The sequence below is a fragment of the Schistocerca gregaria genome, chromosome 1 (assembly GCF_023897955.1).
Source record: "Schistocerca gregaria isolate iqSchGreg1 chromosome 1, iqSchGreg1.2, whole genome shotgun sequence".
Lineage (NCBI taxonomy): Eukaryota > Metazoa > Arthropoda > Insecta > Orthoptera > Acrididae > Schistocerca > Schistocerca gregaria.
In genome coordinates, this window is record NC_064920.1 from 810,585,457 (window position 1) to 810,603,658 (window position 18,202).

Genomic DNA, 18,202 nt, shown 5'->3' on the forward strand with positions numbered 1-18,202 from the left:
TAATTGATTTCACTGTTCTTTGTAGTTAAAATGAGACGAAAGTCATCGGACTGTTTACATATGGATATTACTGAATTTACATTTGCCACAGTTCTTTCACTAGATTGTGATCTTAGAATGATTTCGTTTGCGTTTTTTCCTTTAACTTCGGAGCAGCAACATTTTTCAGGTCGAACAACGATTTTTTTGCACCGAATACATAAAGACTCACTCTTTCTTTTATGTTTCTCACCGGACTCGATTATCGTGTACCTATTTTTACCGCGATTTTACTTACTTGGTTTAAGATTAAGCCTATTATTATGCCACTACGCTAACTTCTGCCGTAAGTAAACACCAATTCTACACCTTCGCTGTCTAACAAATCAGAGTAAAATGACGACAGAACCACCTATAGGCAGTTGATAAACCTCGTAAGCGATGGTGGGGGAAAGTAAGGAAATAGGATGGTTTTAACTTCTTAACTTATGCATAAGCTGGCATGACATCGTGCAAGTTGGGTGTTTCCACATGCAATTTGTCTTACGGAATGATGGTGGGGGCGTGCACGTGTAAGAAATTCATGCCTGTGGAAATCTGGCTTAAATAATAGCATCACTCGAAGAGCTGATAGCACGTGAAGAACCCTTTCAAGCTAATAAATAATGCGCCTAGCCATCGACTAAACATGGGAGATGTAGAGTTACATGACACACTGCTGTGGGACTTAAAACCACACGAAAGAAAACGGGGCAAATACTTCTAGAAGGATCTTATTATTCATAATACTATTATCTTGCGCAATCGATCAGTGAACACAGCTGTCGATACAGGTTTGATAATAGCTACCAAAGATATGTTAAAGTTTCGAGGTTTATCTTTCGCGCATTCGGTTGTAAGCATTCTGCTGAAGGAAAAAAAAGTTTGATGAAATTGATTGCCGAAATATGTGTTTATGTGAAGAATTAAGTGCTACCGCAGCAATAAAGTTATGTTGTGAGTTCAACGACAGGAAGACAACTGTACCTTTTGGGTATAATGATGTTGGACACCGTTATAGCATTAGATAATCGATGCCGAAGTAGGCATACCTTACGCAAGTGGCCTTGTAATTTCATATTTTGCAATGGAAGTCAATTTCGGACCATGTGTAGGCCGAAGTACGGTTGAAGACTACAGGAACGAGTAAGTGCTGGGAAAATGTATTTGTTGAATCAAGCTATATCGTAACAGCGAGCGAAATATTTCACTTTTCACGGGTCGTAAAAGTCAAATATGTAAAGTGTTATTTTTTTTCTAGTTGGTGGCAGAATTCATGAAATCTGCAAATAATTGTAGGTTTTGTGAAGTGCAACATCACTAATGAATTCGTTCGTGGGAAAACTATCGACCATCTCTCGGAAGTATCCTCTTCTTCGTGGGATGGCTTCCTATGCTGTCATTTGGCCAGCATCATCATTGTGTCAGCAGACTATATCGGGCAAGGAACACTACGACTACATGCAGGTGCTTCGATATGGCCTGTTCGGAACTTTATTTGTGGCGCCTACCTTACATACTTGGATGAAACTGGCAGCAGAAATGTGGCCAAGCATGACTGTGAAATCTGCTCTTGCAAAGGTAGTTTTTTTTTTAATTACCTCAGTATAAAAAGGTCCCTTTTGTGCCATTACACAACAAGTACTCACAACTAGGTTCTAATGAAGTAGGTGTTGTACATAGTTGGGGATTTTATGTTTGGATGTTTGTGTTGAAGCCCATGTTGGTAAGAAATATATTATTCTAAGAAGATTAATTCAGTTATTGGTACCATGTCATAAGGCCTACTTCTGGTAGTTACTCAGAGACCAAAACCTTTAACGTTTCAAAGTTTTATTTGAAAGTGCCTCAGATTTGTATTAAAGTGTGGTATTATGGCCTGCCACCCCCCACCCCTCTGAAGCCTTTTTTTGTGATGCTCTGTTGCACAGCCTGAGGTCTGGCTTATACGAGGAGATGACAATTTGGTCACAAGTTGGCAAAGCCAGCAACTGTGTAAACAGAATATGTGGTTGTGGTGACAAATTGACTGATGCTGAAGCCTTATATATAAGTATGCCCTCTACTGAAAAATTAAAGAGCCCAATATGTAACTTGTACCCAGACCTGTAACTAAACTAAACAATCACAATCTGCAAACATAAATTTTCAGAGGAATAAATTACCCCCCATTATGTAAGTACAATTGTCATATTCTGTATTAAATGAGTAAATGCATTGTTGCTCCCCCTGAACTGGCATTAGCCTTTAAAAATGGGAAATCAACTGTGTAAAATACATTGCCTTTATTATTATTTCAAATCCCTGTACAAGCATTAGGAAATAGATTTTCCGTGATTAATTGCTTAAGGCAAATGTTAGGTCGGTCCTTTGAAAGAGCCAGTTTTACTTTATGCTTAAGCTATCTGAGCTTCCAATCTGTCTCTAATTATCTCATTGTTGACGGGAGGTTAAGTGTTAATGTTCCTTCCTTCATATGAGCAAAAACTGCTTGGAATAGTGTTAAATTGTGAAAGAAAGTTGAAATCAAAGGGAAGGTGGCATTTAGTGAAGTTTGAAAAGCAGGCTGAACTCCAGTTGTCAGATGAACTTGTAGGCCAGATGATAAAGTATTTGGAAAGGAGAAGGAAGTGCAGTGCTTAAGTGTACAAGAGGTTAGATACTGCAGCTTTGTGTCTGGAGCATGCTAGTAATTCCTAGCTGTCATTCCAGAAGAGTCTTTGGCATATTTGCCTGTTACAAGGTCAGTGAGGAGCGATTAGAGAATTTTTTTTATTTTTATATTTTTTAAAGAGGTACTAGGTTTACCTATAATCAAACTGTCTTAATTTCCACAACACAACTCAGAAAATTGTTGGTAGCTTGGTGCTGTGACAAATTAGTCTTCTAAAGAAAGTGTCAGTAATTGAGCCTTCAAGACAAAATTTTAATAGGCAGACACAAGTGAGTGGTTCATGGTGTGGGCAACATATGATTGGCCAGGTAAGAGGGCCAGACAGTCGGGTTACCACTTACTTTGGAATAAGGCTGGGCATCTCGGACATATTCTGAGTCGTGGCAAAGACTACTAAATCCACTGGTTAGTCCCTCGACCTTTAAGGGCGAAAACTCAATGGGACCCAGGTCAAGTAAGGCTAGCAACCTGCTTCCCTGGTACTTTAAATATGATGCTGACAACAATCAGAGCAAAATGCCTTTGGAGGTGATGGAGTCCCACCTCTAATTAACAAAACAGGGACTCTTAAGATACAACTCAGCAAACGAATGGTAACTAGATGGAGAAGCTATTAATATCTATGGGGGCTACTCTGGGAAGAAGGTAGAGCTGGCAGAGGCTGCAAGTAAGATGGGGCTGGACGTTCTAGCTGTTACTGACATTCGGGTAAGGGGTAGAAAGAAGAGGAAGTGGGAGAATACAAGGTCTACCTGCCAGGAGCCCAAGCAGGAATAGCACAATGGGGTGTAGGGCTTTACATCAGGGAATAAATAGAACCCAGCATAGTTGCAATAAGATATGTAAATGAATGACTGATGTGGATAGATTTGACAGTGTCTGGCAAGAAAATTAGGATAGTGTCAGTATATTCGCATTGTGGAGGGACAGATCAAGATAAGATGGATGGTTTTTATGATGCAATCAGTGATGTAGTTGTTAGAGTAAAGGACAAGGACAGTGTTCTGCTCATGGGTGATTTTAATGCCAGGATTGGAAATTAAACAGAAGGGTATGAAAAGGTTATGGGTAAATTTGGAGAGGATATGGAGGCCAACAGGAACAGGAAACAACTCTTGGATTCCTGTGCCAGTATGGGCTTAGTAATCACAAACTCCTTTTTTAAACATAAGAACATTCATCGGTATACTTGGGAAGACAGGGGAACCAGATCTGTCATTGACTATATAATAACAGATCAGGAATTCAGGAAGGCTGTGAGGGACACACGTGTATTCAGGGGATTCTTCGATGACACTGATCATTATTTAATCTACAGTGAAATTGGGATTGTGAGGCCGAAAGTGCAGGAGGTCAGGTCCATATGTAGGAGGATAAGAGTGGAGAAACTTCAGGATAAGGAAATCAGGCACAAATACATAACAGCAATCTCAGAAAGGTACCAGTTAGTTGAATGTAGTCAATTACAGTCATTGGAAAAGGAATGGACAAGGTACAGGGACACAGTACTAGAAGTGACTAAAGAGTGTCTTGGAACAGTAGCGTGTAAAAGTAGGATGAAGCAAACAGCTTGGTGGAATGACACAGTCAAGCCAGCCTGTAAAAGGAAAAAGAAGGGGTATCAAAAATGGCTACGTACTAGAACTCAGGTAGACAGAGAAAGTTATGTGGAAGAAAGAAACAAAGTCAAACAGATAATTGCAGCATCCAAGAAGAAATCTTGGGAAGACTTTGGAAACAGGTTGGAGACTTTGGGTCAAGCTGCTGGAAAATCATTCTGGAGTGTAATTAGCAGTCTTCGAAAGGGAGATAAGAAGGAAGTGACAAGTATTTTGGACAGGTCAGGAAAACTACTGGTGAATCCTGTTGATGCCTTGGGCAGATGGAGGGAATATTTTGAAGAGTTGCTCAATGTAGGTGAAAATACGATCAGTAGTGTTTCAGATTTCAGTGTACAATGGGATAGGAATGATGATGGAAATAGGATCACATTTGAGGAAGTGGAGAATGGTCAATAGATTGCAGTGCAATAAAGCAGTAGGGGTGGATGAAATTAAGTCAGAACTCATCAAACACAGTGGAATGTCAGGTCTGAAATGGCTACACAGGCTAACTGAAATGGTGTGGTAGTCGGGACAGGTTCCATAAGACTGGACGAAACAGTAATCGCACCAATCTTTAAACATGGAAACAACTACAGAGGTATCTCTTTAATCAGTGTTGTGGGTAAAATCTTCTCAGGTATTGTGGAAAGGAAAGTGTGAGTATTAGTTGGGGACAAATTGGATAAAATCAGTGTGGGTTAAGGCCTCTTAGAGATTATCAGAACCAGATCTTTAGCTAACAGCAAATAATGGAGAAGTGTTATGAGTGGAACAGGGAATTGTATCTATGCTTTATAAATCTAGAAAAGGCATATGACCGGATTCCTATGAGGAAGTTATTGTCTGTTCTACAAGATTATGGAATAGGAGGGAAACTTTTGCAAGCAATTAAAGGTCTTTACAAAGATAGTCAGGCAGCAGTTAGAGTTGACGGTAAATTGAGTTCATGGTTCAGAGTAGGTTCAGGGGTAAGACAAGGCTGCAACATGTCTCCACTGTTGTTCATATTATTTATGGATCATGTGTTGAAAACAATAGACTGACTGGGTGAGATTAAGATATATGAACACAAAATAAGCAGTCTCGCATATGCGGATGACTTAGTTGTGATGGCAGATTCGATTGAAAGTTTGCAAAGTAATATTTCAGAGCTAGATCAGAAATATAAGAACTAGGGTATGAAGATTAGCTTCTCCAAAACGAAAGTAATTTCAGTGGGAAAGAGATGTAAACTGATTGAGTGCCAAATAGAAGGAACAAAGTTAGAACAGGTGGACGGTTTCAAGTACTTAGGATGCATATTCTCACAGGAAGGCAACACAGTGAAAGAAGAAGGTGTAACAAAGCTAATGTAGTGAGCGCTCTGCTACGATCTACTCTCTTCTGCAAGAAGGAAGTCAGTACCAAGACTAAAGTTATCTGTCCACCGTTCGATCTTTCAACCAACTTTATTGTATGGGAGCGAAAGCTGGGTGGATTCAGGTTACCTTATCAATACGGTTGAGGTTACGGATATGAAAGTAGCTAGGATGATTTCAGGTACTAGTAGATGGGAACAATGGCAGGAGGGTGTCCACAATGAGGAAGTCAAAGAAAAACTGGGAATGAACCCTGTAGATGTAGCAGTCAGGGCTAGATGGTGGGGTTATGTTAGATGCATGGGAGAAGCAAAGGTTGCCCAAGAGACTCAGGTTCAGAAGTAGAGGGTAGGAGGAGCAAGGGAAGACAAAGGAAAAGGTACCTGGATTCGATTAAGATTGATTTTGAAGTAATAGGCCTAACATCAGAAAAGGCGCCAATGTTGGCACTGAATAGGGGATAATGGAGGAATTTTATAAGGGGGACTATGCTCCAGACTGAACGCTGAGAGGCATAATCAGTCTTAAATGATGATGGTGATGATGAGACACAAGTGATCACTTTTACTGAATGAACTAGTGGGTCAGACCATATCAAATCAAGCCAAGTTTGGTTAATTTTTGGCCCTTGTTGTAGTAACATTTTGCTCATAACATTCTACCCGTGACCAATATATATGAACTACATATGTTTTAATTGCTTTTACTTTGATTTGACAGTCTTCTTTTGGGTTAAGTAACAGGTTTTGGCATTACAGTGATGTTTGATTCCACCCATCTCCTTTGAGCCAGGATATAATCAAAATGGGGGACACCTGTTCTTCACAATATGGCAAGTATAACATCACTGCAGACAATCATGAATAAGATGATGTAAGAATGTTTCACTCCTGCAATAAAACAAAACTAACAGGACAACCATGGGAAGTAGGGTTTTAGGGCGGGAATGACGACAATACAAAAAACAGCACCATCGGAAAACAAATGTTATCCAGAAAGATGAAACCCGTAGCAATCTTACATTTCACTTGCCCTATACAGTTCAAATGAAGCCCCCCCCCCCCCCAAAAAAAAAGAAAGAAAGAAAAAAATTACACATCCAGCTCAAAAACACTGTATCATAAAATTCCCTTCACCTATTTAGGTCAAAAGAGGAGAATGATCCCAAAAGCCAACAAACAAATCAAAAATCCAAAAACCCCAGATTTACTTGATTAAAATTAAAATACAAACAAAAAACTATACACCAAAACAAACCAACCATACATGATGCATTTGCCAGCCACAATCACCAACAAATAGAACTAGGATTGCCCGACACCCCTTCTATGCCCCTGAAGTGTGCCTACACGCGCGCGCACACACACACACACACACACACACACACACACACACACACACACACACACAGTGAAAGAGAGCAAGGCAAAATTTTCCAAATAATTGCAACCCACTCAATATGACTCATGAACACAACACCCGCAAAGAAAAATACCAAACAAAAAATAAAACCATTGTAAACCAGTTTTCAAAAAACAAAACAACTCTCAAATATGACAGGATGAATGATAATAAAAATAATAATATGTAAGGAAGACAATCTCCCTGATTACCAACATAGATCTCTAACGAGGTCCCTCGTCAGGCAGATCACCAAATATTGTCTCAGTGACACTACAACACAGTAGGCCTTGGTCGAAGAAACCATCATTCTAGTGAGCTTCATATGTAGTCAATCCAAAATGGAGTATAAACCTTATAATCATCATATAATCGACCAGTGCAACTTGGAGTGAATAGCTATTAAATTTTTCTGTCATAGCCATCTGTAACCCCCCCCCCCCCTCCCCCTCCCCGAAGAAAAAAACAAAACAGGAAAACACTTTACAGTTCTGTCTATAAACACACAACACTAATCATAATTAACACACACTCATGTGCACCACCAAACCAATAAATCGACATAACTCCCAGGTGACAAGGCAGATTCTTCCAACCACAGCTTCACACAATCATTACACAAAGTCAAATGACCAAATACTACACATAAAACAAACAATGAAAATGAATACCCACCACAAGAGCGTGCCATGAAATACAGCAACACGCCATATACAAACACGACCCGACTCAAAAACAGAGCACCATGATGATGTCACACAACACACTTATGTTGTGAGTAAAAGCAGACAGCTGGGATCGAACGCTTCCCTTAATATGGACGTTTCTCATGCTGACTACCATAGCATTTGAAATGGCCATTGTAGGATGAAACTGATGGTGATCGTATCATATAATGTGAGTGTGTCTAACATAATCAGAGCTAAATTATTTGGTTATCAGTTACCAAACTCAACAACATGAGTTCACGAGAAAAATTAAATTTCTGTTTATGGTGTGTATTCTGCAGGGTTTGTAAACCTGTGCTAATATTTTTTTCATTATAACATATACAAGATACAATTATATCACATTTTCCCTATTTAATATATTCAGATTGTTTAATCTATTGATGTATCTGCTATCTCTTATAGAACTTATTTTTCTTATAAAATACCTTGTAGTTTGTGTAAAGGTGAACAATATTTATAAAAGTGTAGTCTTGGTGTCTGCAGCTGTTGCAATGCATTCCAATGTAGTTAACAACTTCCATGTTGAATGATGAGAACTGGATAAGTCGATTTGTGAATGGTTGTTGGTCGCCAGTCAGAGTGCCCATTCAGAGTTTCCTATGCTTTGCAAATAAAGTTATCTGCTGAATGAGATTTTCACTCTGCAGCGGAGTGTGCGCTGTTATGAAACTTCGTGGCAGATTAAAACTGTGTGCCCAACCGAGACTCGAACTCGGGACCTTTGCCTTTCGCGGGCAAGTGCTCTACCATCTGAGCTACCGAAGCACGACTCACACCCGGTACTCACAGATTTACTTCTGCCAGTATCTGTCTCCTACCTTCCAAACTTTACAGAAGCTCTCCTGCGAACCTTGCAGAACTAGCACTCCTGAAAGAAAGGATATTGCGGAGAAATGGCTTAGCCGAAGCCTGGGGGATGTTTCCAGAATGAGATTTTCACTCTGCAGCGGAGTGTGCGCTGTTAAGAAACTTCCCGGCAGATTAAAACTGTGTGCCCGACCGAGACTCGAACTCGGGACCTTTGCCTTTCGCGGGCAAGTGCTCTACCATCTGTAAAGTTTGGAAGGTAGGAGACGGATACTGGCAAAAGTAAAGCTGTGAGTACCGGGCGTGAGTCGTGCTTCAGTAGCTCAGATGGTAGAGCACTTGCCCGTGAAAGGCAAAGGTCCCAAGTTCGAGTCTCGGTCGGGCACACAGTTTTAATCTGCCAGGAAGTTTCAAAGTTATCTGCTATTTGTTGTAGGAAAGTTCTTGCAGAATGTAAATACTTTTGGGTTAAAGGAGTTCTTTCACAGAAAAACAAAAGCATTGAGTTGTTGGTAGACACAAACAAAAGAAAGAAAACTTCATTTTGTTTTAATAGGTTAAAATTTAACATAATTGGAGATTTCAGCAAAATTGGAAGTAAGACCAGCAAGTTGGTTGTTGCAATGACAAACGTATCATGTGCTGAGACTTGTTAACCTCAACTCACAAGGCAACTGTCACAGTCCAGTCTAGCCTAGGCTTCGTGCTGTACTGCAGATCAGTGTGTCAGCACATCTAGTTTTCTTCCATTCATACAGAAAACAAATGTGATCAGTTGGCTTCCATATGCTATCACCCTTTGACTAAGAACAATGTCAATGAATTACCAACATCAGCATACAATGCAAGAGACGGGAATGCTGTAAGTGCATGCAAGCCAGTTTGATTTCATGTATACGTACTTCTTGTCTACAGTTTAATGTGGTATATAGCCATAAAATATTATGTGTACACTTCAGAACCACTTGTGGTATTATGTTTTTCTTTTCTAAAGAGAGGGGTTGCTGGAGACTGAAGTGGCAGTGGAAATGATACTTTCCAGTTACTACAGTAGCATCTAGTGGAAATTTAAAACATTTAGCTGCTCCAAGACTGTCAGTAATATTGAAAGTTTTACAGTGTATTTTGCAGTATGTTTATGAATCTAGTAAAATTAGATTGTATTTCGCAAACAGCTTAAGAGTGTATAGCTTGTGCCCAATATTGTATGTCTTTGTCAGTCGGTATCATATGGTAAACAGTTGATTTTGCATGATGCATTGTGAAGGGAAATGGCTTTGAAATCAGCAGAATACACCTTCATTTAAGAGTTGTTGGAAGCGTATAGGGGTTTTCCAGCCCTATGGTTTATCAAATGAAAGGAGTATAGTAACTGGCAAAAGAAAATAGATCAGTACAAACAGTTATCAAAATATAGAGAAATATACACAGAAGCAGGTAAGCTTTAATTAGTAAAGAAATGAAATTCATTCTGGACAAATTATAGGAAAGTGCTGGAAAGAATTAAGAATGCGTCAATAAGCAGGGTTGCTGCTGAAAAGTTACTTGAGACAACACTTTCATACTTTGATGCCTTGAAGGTCACACAAATTTTTATCGGAAATTAAATAAAAAATGTGTGCCTTTGGTTTGAAAATTGGATCCAAATAAGTATTGTGTAGATTTAATGACAATTATAGATGTAACCGTTTCCAGTAGTAAATCAAATGAGTGAATATCCATTCTCAGAAAGTTCCAATAATCATTTGGCTCTCTAATCCTCGAGTCACATAGTAAATTTTCATGTGCTATTCTTTCTCTCATCTTATATCTGTTCTTCATCCATCTGTGCTTCCTCTTTTCCTGATGAGCACAAAACCAGCCCAAGAGCCAAATAACAGCTAGTGGCTGTATCTTCGCGTGTTTTGCACATTATAGGTTTGACACCAATATTGTGAATATTGATGTGCTGTCTGGAGGCAACCATCAATATATTGCCCAATAATACTGCTAGTCTAGTGTTCGCATTAGTCTTAGTACAACCCCTTCCTCACCTTGAGCAACGTAAAAGTTAGCCATAATTTATTAATGACAAATGCAGAACTGTAATTTTGTGGTGTGATGGTTAAATACTCGCTGAATTCATACATGTTTAAAATTTTATGGCTGAAGTGATAAGTAAAGCTCTTTCAGAAAAATCATTCAGGGTCTGATACAGGAACTGAATGCTCTTATGTTTATTAGAAGAATAATATCAACACTCCCTGTCACTGAGATAGGAAACTTGTTTACTTTGCACATTTTTATTCAGTTATGTTGGCCAATAAAACAACCTGTCAGCTTTGACTAGTGATGCTACCAATCAATATGACAATATCGTAGAATGACGCTATTGTACCTACAAAAGTTTTGGCGACCACAATAAGAACACAGGGCTTTTGGGTAGGGATTTTCCTGCTGTTGATACTTTAAAAAACGTCAAAAACTTTGCCTACAAAATCCAGAAAACTAGGGTTTTCACTGGCATCATAAATATAACTACAGAATGCGCAGTGTGTATACGAAAATACTTTATGGCACATTTATAGGCAGACCACTCGAACACACAACAAACTCTCATTCCACTCTATGTAGACTTACAGCTGTCTACAGATAAGGGTTACTACAACCTCTATTTAGTGACAGTAGTGGCATCACTGGTCAAAGCAGAACAACTGTATCATCTTTTCACACTTATGTCCAGTGGTAGCATAGGGTGGGAAAACTATTCTGCATTCACAAGCAATAATTTTAGATCAAAAAAGGGCAATGTTAGTCTGTAATTCAGCACAGCCCATATTTGAAACATCTCTGAGTTATCTCTCTGCCGTCCCTTTGGATATGGTCCCTCATGGGCTTTGTGGCTGACAAAAACCCATCCAAAAGGAACTGCTACATTCATTCATTGTGGGACAAACAGTTTGCACTTGCAACATTCACATCCTATGCCTGATGTATATCTGTGTGCACACAAGAGCAAGTCATCAGAGTAATAAATTCCCATTATATTCTACTATTTACTCAAGAGCACTGGGTTTGCCCCTAAGGTGAATGATGCCGGTGAAAGTCATTATATATACAAACCGTGACACATATTACTGACTTGACACTAAATATCTTACTTTCTTTTTCACAGGCAGTAGTTGAACAGTTTTCTTATGGACCTGCTGCTTGTATTTGTTTCTTCTATGGTATGAGCCTTCTTGAAGGAAAATCAATGAAAGAAGCTGCATTTGAAGTTCAAACAAAATTTGTTCCAACATACAAGGTAAATTTCTAACAAAATGATTTCACATTTGAGTTTCTATTGTTACTAACTGATTAAGAGGGATTGTTTTTCTGCAGATGCCAAAAAGAACACACATTGAAAGACAATGCTACACAGAATGACATGCTTCCTTTTTCTGCATGCTTCATTTTAGTCTTCCCCTCCCCATATTGGTTACTGCAATTGAAATACCACGAATTAATTGGCTAAAAGACTTTTAGTGTCAGTTTAGTTTTTCTGAAACAGATGGGAAACATCTGAAATAAATTTATTCAAGATTATTACATCACATACCATATTTGAATAGTAAGTATATCAGTTATGAATAACATATCTTACACTATCTTTAATACATTACTGAAAACTCACACCATCTGCACTTGATGTGAGATCCCTAATTTCCATCCTGTTAAAGAATAACCATAGAATGACATTAGGAAGTCATGGGTAGAGTACAAAATACAATGGCAGGAGTCATTGTTAGAAACCACACCCAGTATAGTTGTGGCTTTAAACAGTATATTATCTCATCGACAAAATTTAACTCGTGGCTCAGCCTTTAGACAATGTCCTTCCTAGAGGCTTGAACACAGTGATAGCACTGTGCTGCAACCTCTGCTCAGTTGTCATGTGGGGTATCCACTAATCAGCTGGCTGCCACCAAACTGGCCTAGAGTAAAGTTCACTTCCCAGACCACAAAATGCTCTACTTTAATGGTTGTTTCACATCCTGTGTCATCTGAATCCTCCCACCATCAAAAAGCAAGTTCTCATTGAGCAATTAAAGGAAACTATTCTTACAACACACATTCATAGCCCACAGCTCCCTGGCTTCCATATCTACTAGCTTCTGCCCTGCACATACTCCAAATTGACTCTAGGTCATTTGATCCATTCACTGTTTTCTCTGCACCTTTCCTTTTCCTCTCTTTAACCATACTTGCTGCTCCTCTATCATACTACTATGTTTGTGTACCACACTCGATTCTGCCTTCTGCAAAAGAGCCCTCACCTGTTTCACTTGTTATACTGCCCCCTTTTTGCTTCCCTCCATAGCTATCACTCACACTTCCCTTCATTATTCATCTCACCCAACACAAGCCTAGTCTGTTGTGCCTCAGATTTCTCCATGTGACATTAATGAAAGTACACAAAGTAAACAAACATTCTGACAACAACATCAGCACAAAAGTTACTGAAACTAAGCTTGTTGGATTTCCAATAAAATTTCAATGTGTACAACTACAGAATTGCAGATTTGTCATCTGTATTTAAGTTCTTTTTGGTCTACTGGTAATGGAAGTTTGAATTCTGTAGTGCACTGACTTGAATGAATGCGCATTTTTTAAATAGTTATTATTTTCAAGAAACTGAACAATAGTTTCAGTGAACTTTTCAGTTACCAGTCCTTAAGCAAAGCAGCCTCAAGTAGAGGATGTTGTGCTTCTGGTTGGTGTGATAATTACTGCATAATAAGCAAAGAGAATTATTTATGAATTATAATCATGCAGTGGAACTTATTTCTGTATAACAGAATTAGCAGTGAACTCAGTTTCAATCTTAATGGAACAGTGGCTGTAATTTTTACTCAGTCACTGAAGTACTGTATCGAACCAGTTTTTGCTCACCATGAAAACCTCCTCCTTAATAACTGCATGTGAAGTAAACATATTACTAATTGAACCACATTATGACATAGAATTTAATGCCATTGAAGCATCGTATTGTGTGTTCGGTGAATTGATACATGGTATTTTCTGTGGAAAAGTGTTTTGGAACCTGACTTGGCCCTTACGACAAAATCTGTTAGAAGCTTGGACATTGAATGTTCCTTTTAGTAGAATAATTGGCATGTTTTTCAGCATATGTAAATTAGTGCCTTTTCTCTATAGTCATATGTGCATAATTCATTTGTCAGTATTTTTATTTCTGTTTGATAAACAAAAAAATATTATAATTGAATTTTCCTCAAGAAAAATATATTATGTCATGATTACAGTATGGAGTTCTCATCTGGCCTGTTGCTGCAACCGTCAACTATACATTTGTGCCTGAAAGAAACAGAGTTCCTTTCATAAGTTTATGCAGTTTTCTTTGGACCAACTTCTTGGCATTCATGAAAGAATTGGAAGCAAAACGTCTTCTTCAACTGAAAACACCACTATAATGTTTTCTAGCCACAACAAAATAGTATTTATAATTATTATCAGCTTGTAATATATGTATATGAAACATTCCTGATAAATTTCTCATAAAACAAAAATAACATTGCAAGAGATTTCTGTTATATTGTTTTACCAGATAAAAAATTTTCAAATGGTGACAGGTAATTCTCTTTTTTTAACATCACTCAAAATACAAATAGCTAGTGATAGCTACTGTTTGTTTCTGTATGATGTAATTCATAAGCAGTTACATGTATGTTAGTAAGAAGAAAACTAAAATAGTGTGTGTTTATTGTGGAAAAATTTACCTGAAGTTGGCTCTAACAATTTTTGAACTTAGTAAATAATTGCTTAAAACCCTAATTGTTAAATCCAGCAATATGTAGTGGTGACCACAGAATTATGTTCAGATATGTGATATTACTGTATTATTAATTTTATTACCAATTGTGTGTGTATGTTTTTTTAATATCATGATTTAGAAATAAATCTGTAGCCACTACCTATATTTTAACAACATGGATTGTTGTCCTTTGGTATCAGTTTCATGTAGCACAGTCGATATGTTGTTTACAACTTGAATGAATTCATACTGTTCCTTGCAATGCTGATATTGCCTGTTTTGAAATTTTCAAAGAAATCTCATTGAATAAGCGTCACCAGTATTTAAAAATTTTGACATACAGTAGCACAAATACATTTGTTGATTACAGTGACTAATTATTATTATTTTATTATTATTACCCATGAACTGCTATTTCCATCACTTCTACAATTACTGTAAATATATTCCAGTGATAACAGATTCTGCGGACAAATTTTGAGTATATCATAGCGGCACATTGCTGCAATAAGACTATTCATGGTTGCAGCAGGAAGCTCACCCAAGGATGACAACTGGAGAGACACATGTGTAGGGTAATACTTTTACACCTACAGCATTCAGTAAGCCACGTGTCATCTATATTGTGCCAGCAGTTTAACAAATTCAGAAGATCAGTTGTAACTGAGTTCAATTTAGTGACCCAAGGTGGCAGAGGCAGGGAGTGCCACCAGCTTTCTGGAACTATAGGCTTGTATGTGCTTCAGCAGCTTCTGAATTGTGCAGTTTTGGAATGCCCTATATCACAGGTATTTTAACCATCTAGGTAGTGAGAATGGTTTAAAAACTCTGGTTCAAAGAAGGGGTGTATAGCTATTGGGTTATAAGTTTTAAATCGACAGCCTATGGGGAACTTGCCACACAACAGTTGTATAAGGCTTGTCCAGATAAGTGGGGCTCTGTCAGGATTAAGCATTATATTTCCAGCTGCTCATGGAAACACCGTGACATGCAATTCAACATGCTAAATGGGAGGGCTGTACTGTTTGGGACAGGTAACAACCACTGAACATGAAAGGGCTTCAGATAATACAGCCAAGACGGGGTAAAGGTTGCACTATGCCAAGCTAAACAGTTTGACAACAGAGGTATTGAATGAGTATCAAATTGTGATTTGAAATGAACAGTGCCCTTAAGTTCTAAAAAGGTGTCATATGTGGATACATAATGCATTTGGATGTCAGAAAGAGGAGGAGTGGGAAGATGATGGCATGACAGAAGCCCAAATTTAATGAAGCAGGTAGGTGGTGAGTTAGGTAAGACAGCTGATTATATAAAAAATAGAAAGAAACTTCCACATGGGAAAAATATATTAAAAACAAAGATTCCAAGACTTACCAAGCGGGAAAGCGCCGGCAGACAGGCACAATGAACAAAACACACAAACACACACACAGAATTACTAGCTTTCGCAATCGATGGTTGCTTCTTCAGGAAGGAGAGGGAAGGACAAAAGGATGTGGGTTTTAAGGGAGAGGGTAAGGAGTCATTCCAATCCCGGGAGCGGAAAGACTTTCCTTAGGGGGAAAAAAAAGGACAGGTGTACACTCGCACACATATCCTTCCGCACATACACAGACACAAGCAGGCATTATATATATATATTTCCTGAGTATGCAGCACTTGGCTTCATCTGCCTGAAGTTGAGATCATAGCTCTAATGTTGCTCTGCTTAGTGTCAATATATTTTACACATCATCACAGCTTACAATGTACAGACATCACGCAGATTGTGTGGACAAGGTGCACATAAAGAGAATTGTTGTTTAGTTATTGTTCTATGTGAACTGCAAAGGGGAAAATGTATTGTGGAAATCACTAAAGTTTTTCTGCGTGAAAAGAATATTCAGGAGAAAATTTACAAAGATAATATCAGATTTTGAAGGTGAGGAAAATAGAAAAATTTATCAATAACATTGCTTTTAGAATGTATTGGGTTCAGGACATGCCGTAGAAGTGAGGCTTCTAATACATATCACACGTGTATGTTGTGTTTACAAGAAAAATGTTTCAAATTGTGAGGGGAGTGGTGTAATAATAGTAGTCATCTTCATAAATTATGCATTCCACCCTTTGCCTCTGCCTCTCGACAACAGCCTACAAACAGTTACTGTTATAGTGTGTGTTTCCTGTATCTGCTTCCCTATAACCTAATCAACCAAGTGAGTCTAGCCATTGTGCACAACTCCTCCACCTTTTTCTTCTTGGTGGGGTGGGGGGTGGGAGGGGGCGGGGTAGTGTCTGCTGCCACATAATCCAAAGTCAAGTTGTTGATTGCCTCTCGTTCGGTTAGTTTTGTTTGGATGTGAATCAGGCCATGTGCTTCAGCACTGGCTTCGTGTTATCAGTTTTTCAGTATGCTCCCCATACCTGCCCCACACTGCTCTGTGGAAAGTGGAGAGTGATCTACATTCCAGTGACCACTTCTTACTGTGGAAATATCCTCTAGATAGAGCAGTGCTGAAAGAAACTATCTATGATGGTGCACAAGAAGGTAAACTGGACACTATAAACAGCTCGTTGTTACAACCCTTCAGGGACTCTATTTCTACATTGTATCGTGAGTACCAGAACTGATATTTGATAGCAAATGAGTAATGAGTAATTCACTGCTGCAGGAAACATCATCTCCATGCCACAATTTCTTCCGAGAAATTTTTTCTGTTGGAATCCAATTAAAACGAAATGGAGAGACTTCTCATTCTGTCCATGAACAAACCACTTTTTAAGTGTCTGATACTCCATACTGCTATAGTGTGTGTGTGTGTGTGTGTGTGTGTGTGTGTGTGTGTGTGTGTGTGTGTTGCCCGATAGCATTTTTGTCAAAGGTGGGGTGGAGAAAGAATTAGATTAGAATAGTGTAGAAGTTGTAAATGGAAGCCATGTGGTAGAACAAAATCACTTGCATTATGAAGCAGCCATGGAGATCACTGATGTTGTACTGTGTGCTGTACAACAAAACACATTGTTTTAGAAGTATGCACTCACTGTGCCTATCCATCTTCAGAGGTAAGTTAGTGGTGTGTTACACATGAGAACCTGTACAGTAATTTCCCTCTGATGAGTGATGAGTGCTATGCCAAAAGTTTTTAACAAAATCAATTATATGTGAACAAACCTCCACCTCTTAATAATATTTATTGTCCATCATGAGTTTTCAAATGATGAAAAGAAGTGATTCGAATGATCCAAATCTGTAACAGAACAATGTGTATCAATTAAGGTTTACTCTTTCAGTTGGGCTGTTCTGTAGGGTGGCTCTCCTTGCTCTCTTCACATGGCAACATGTTTTTGCAAAAATCAACTAATATGAGATAATAGTTATATATATTTCAATAATTAGAATATTTCTTTGTGTGAAATAAAATTTTAATGTGGAGATCAGTATGGAAAAATTTATGAAGTGGTGGCATCTGTTACCAGTGTGTACAACTGAAGGGTACTTTTCTGCGAGAAAATGGTGTGCTACGTATTCTTTTTGTCTTTGCTCATCAGAAATGTTCAAACCTAGAAGGCTCCTCTGCAATGAAGTGAGAGATATCCCATCAACACACAATCAAGTGTGCAGTGTGAAATATTGTCAACCTCCCTTTCTAATCAGCAGCCTGTAAGGCAAGACAACCCTGACTCAGCTGCCAATGATCAGCAATGCTCATAGGTTCAACAGCAAATTAGATAGTCACACCAGCTTTGTTGGAGATAAGAGAGTTGTATGATGCACCATTCAGCAAGTGCAATGAATACCCTGAAACCACCACAGCTAATTATAATGAAGT

At 38.5% G+C, this 18,202-nt stretch overlaps 1 protein-coding gene across 1 annotated transcript; it reads left to right on the forward strand.

Moving 5' to 3' along the window:
- Window positions 1–819: 819 nt before the first annotated feature.
- LOC126270784 (mpv17-like protein) lies at window positions 820–14,764 on the forward strand. The gene is made up of 4 exons (XM_049974098.1): window positions 820–1,164; window positions 1,280–1,599; window positions 11,748–11,879; window positions 13,879–14,764. Exons 2-4 carry the CDS (start codon window positions 1,342–1,344, stop codon window positions 14,044–14,046), a joined length of 558 nt encoding a protein of 185 aa, XP_049830055.1. The 5' UTR covers window positions 820–1,164; window positions 1,280–1,341; the 3' UTR covers window positions 14,047–14,764.
- Window positions 14,765–18,202: the final 3,438 nt, after the last annotated feature.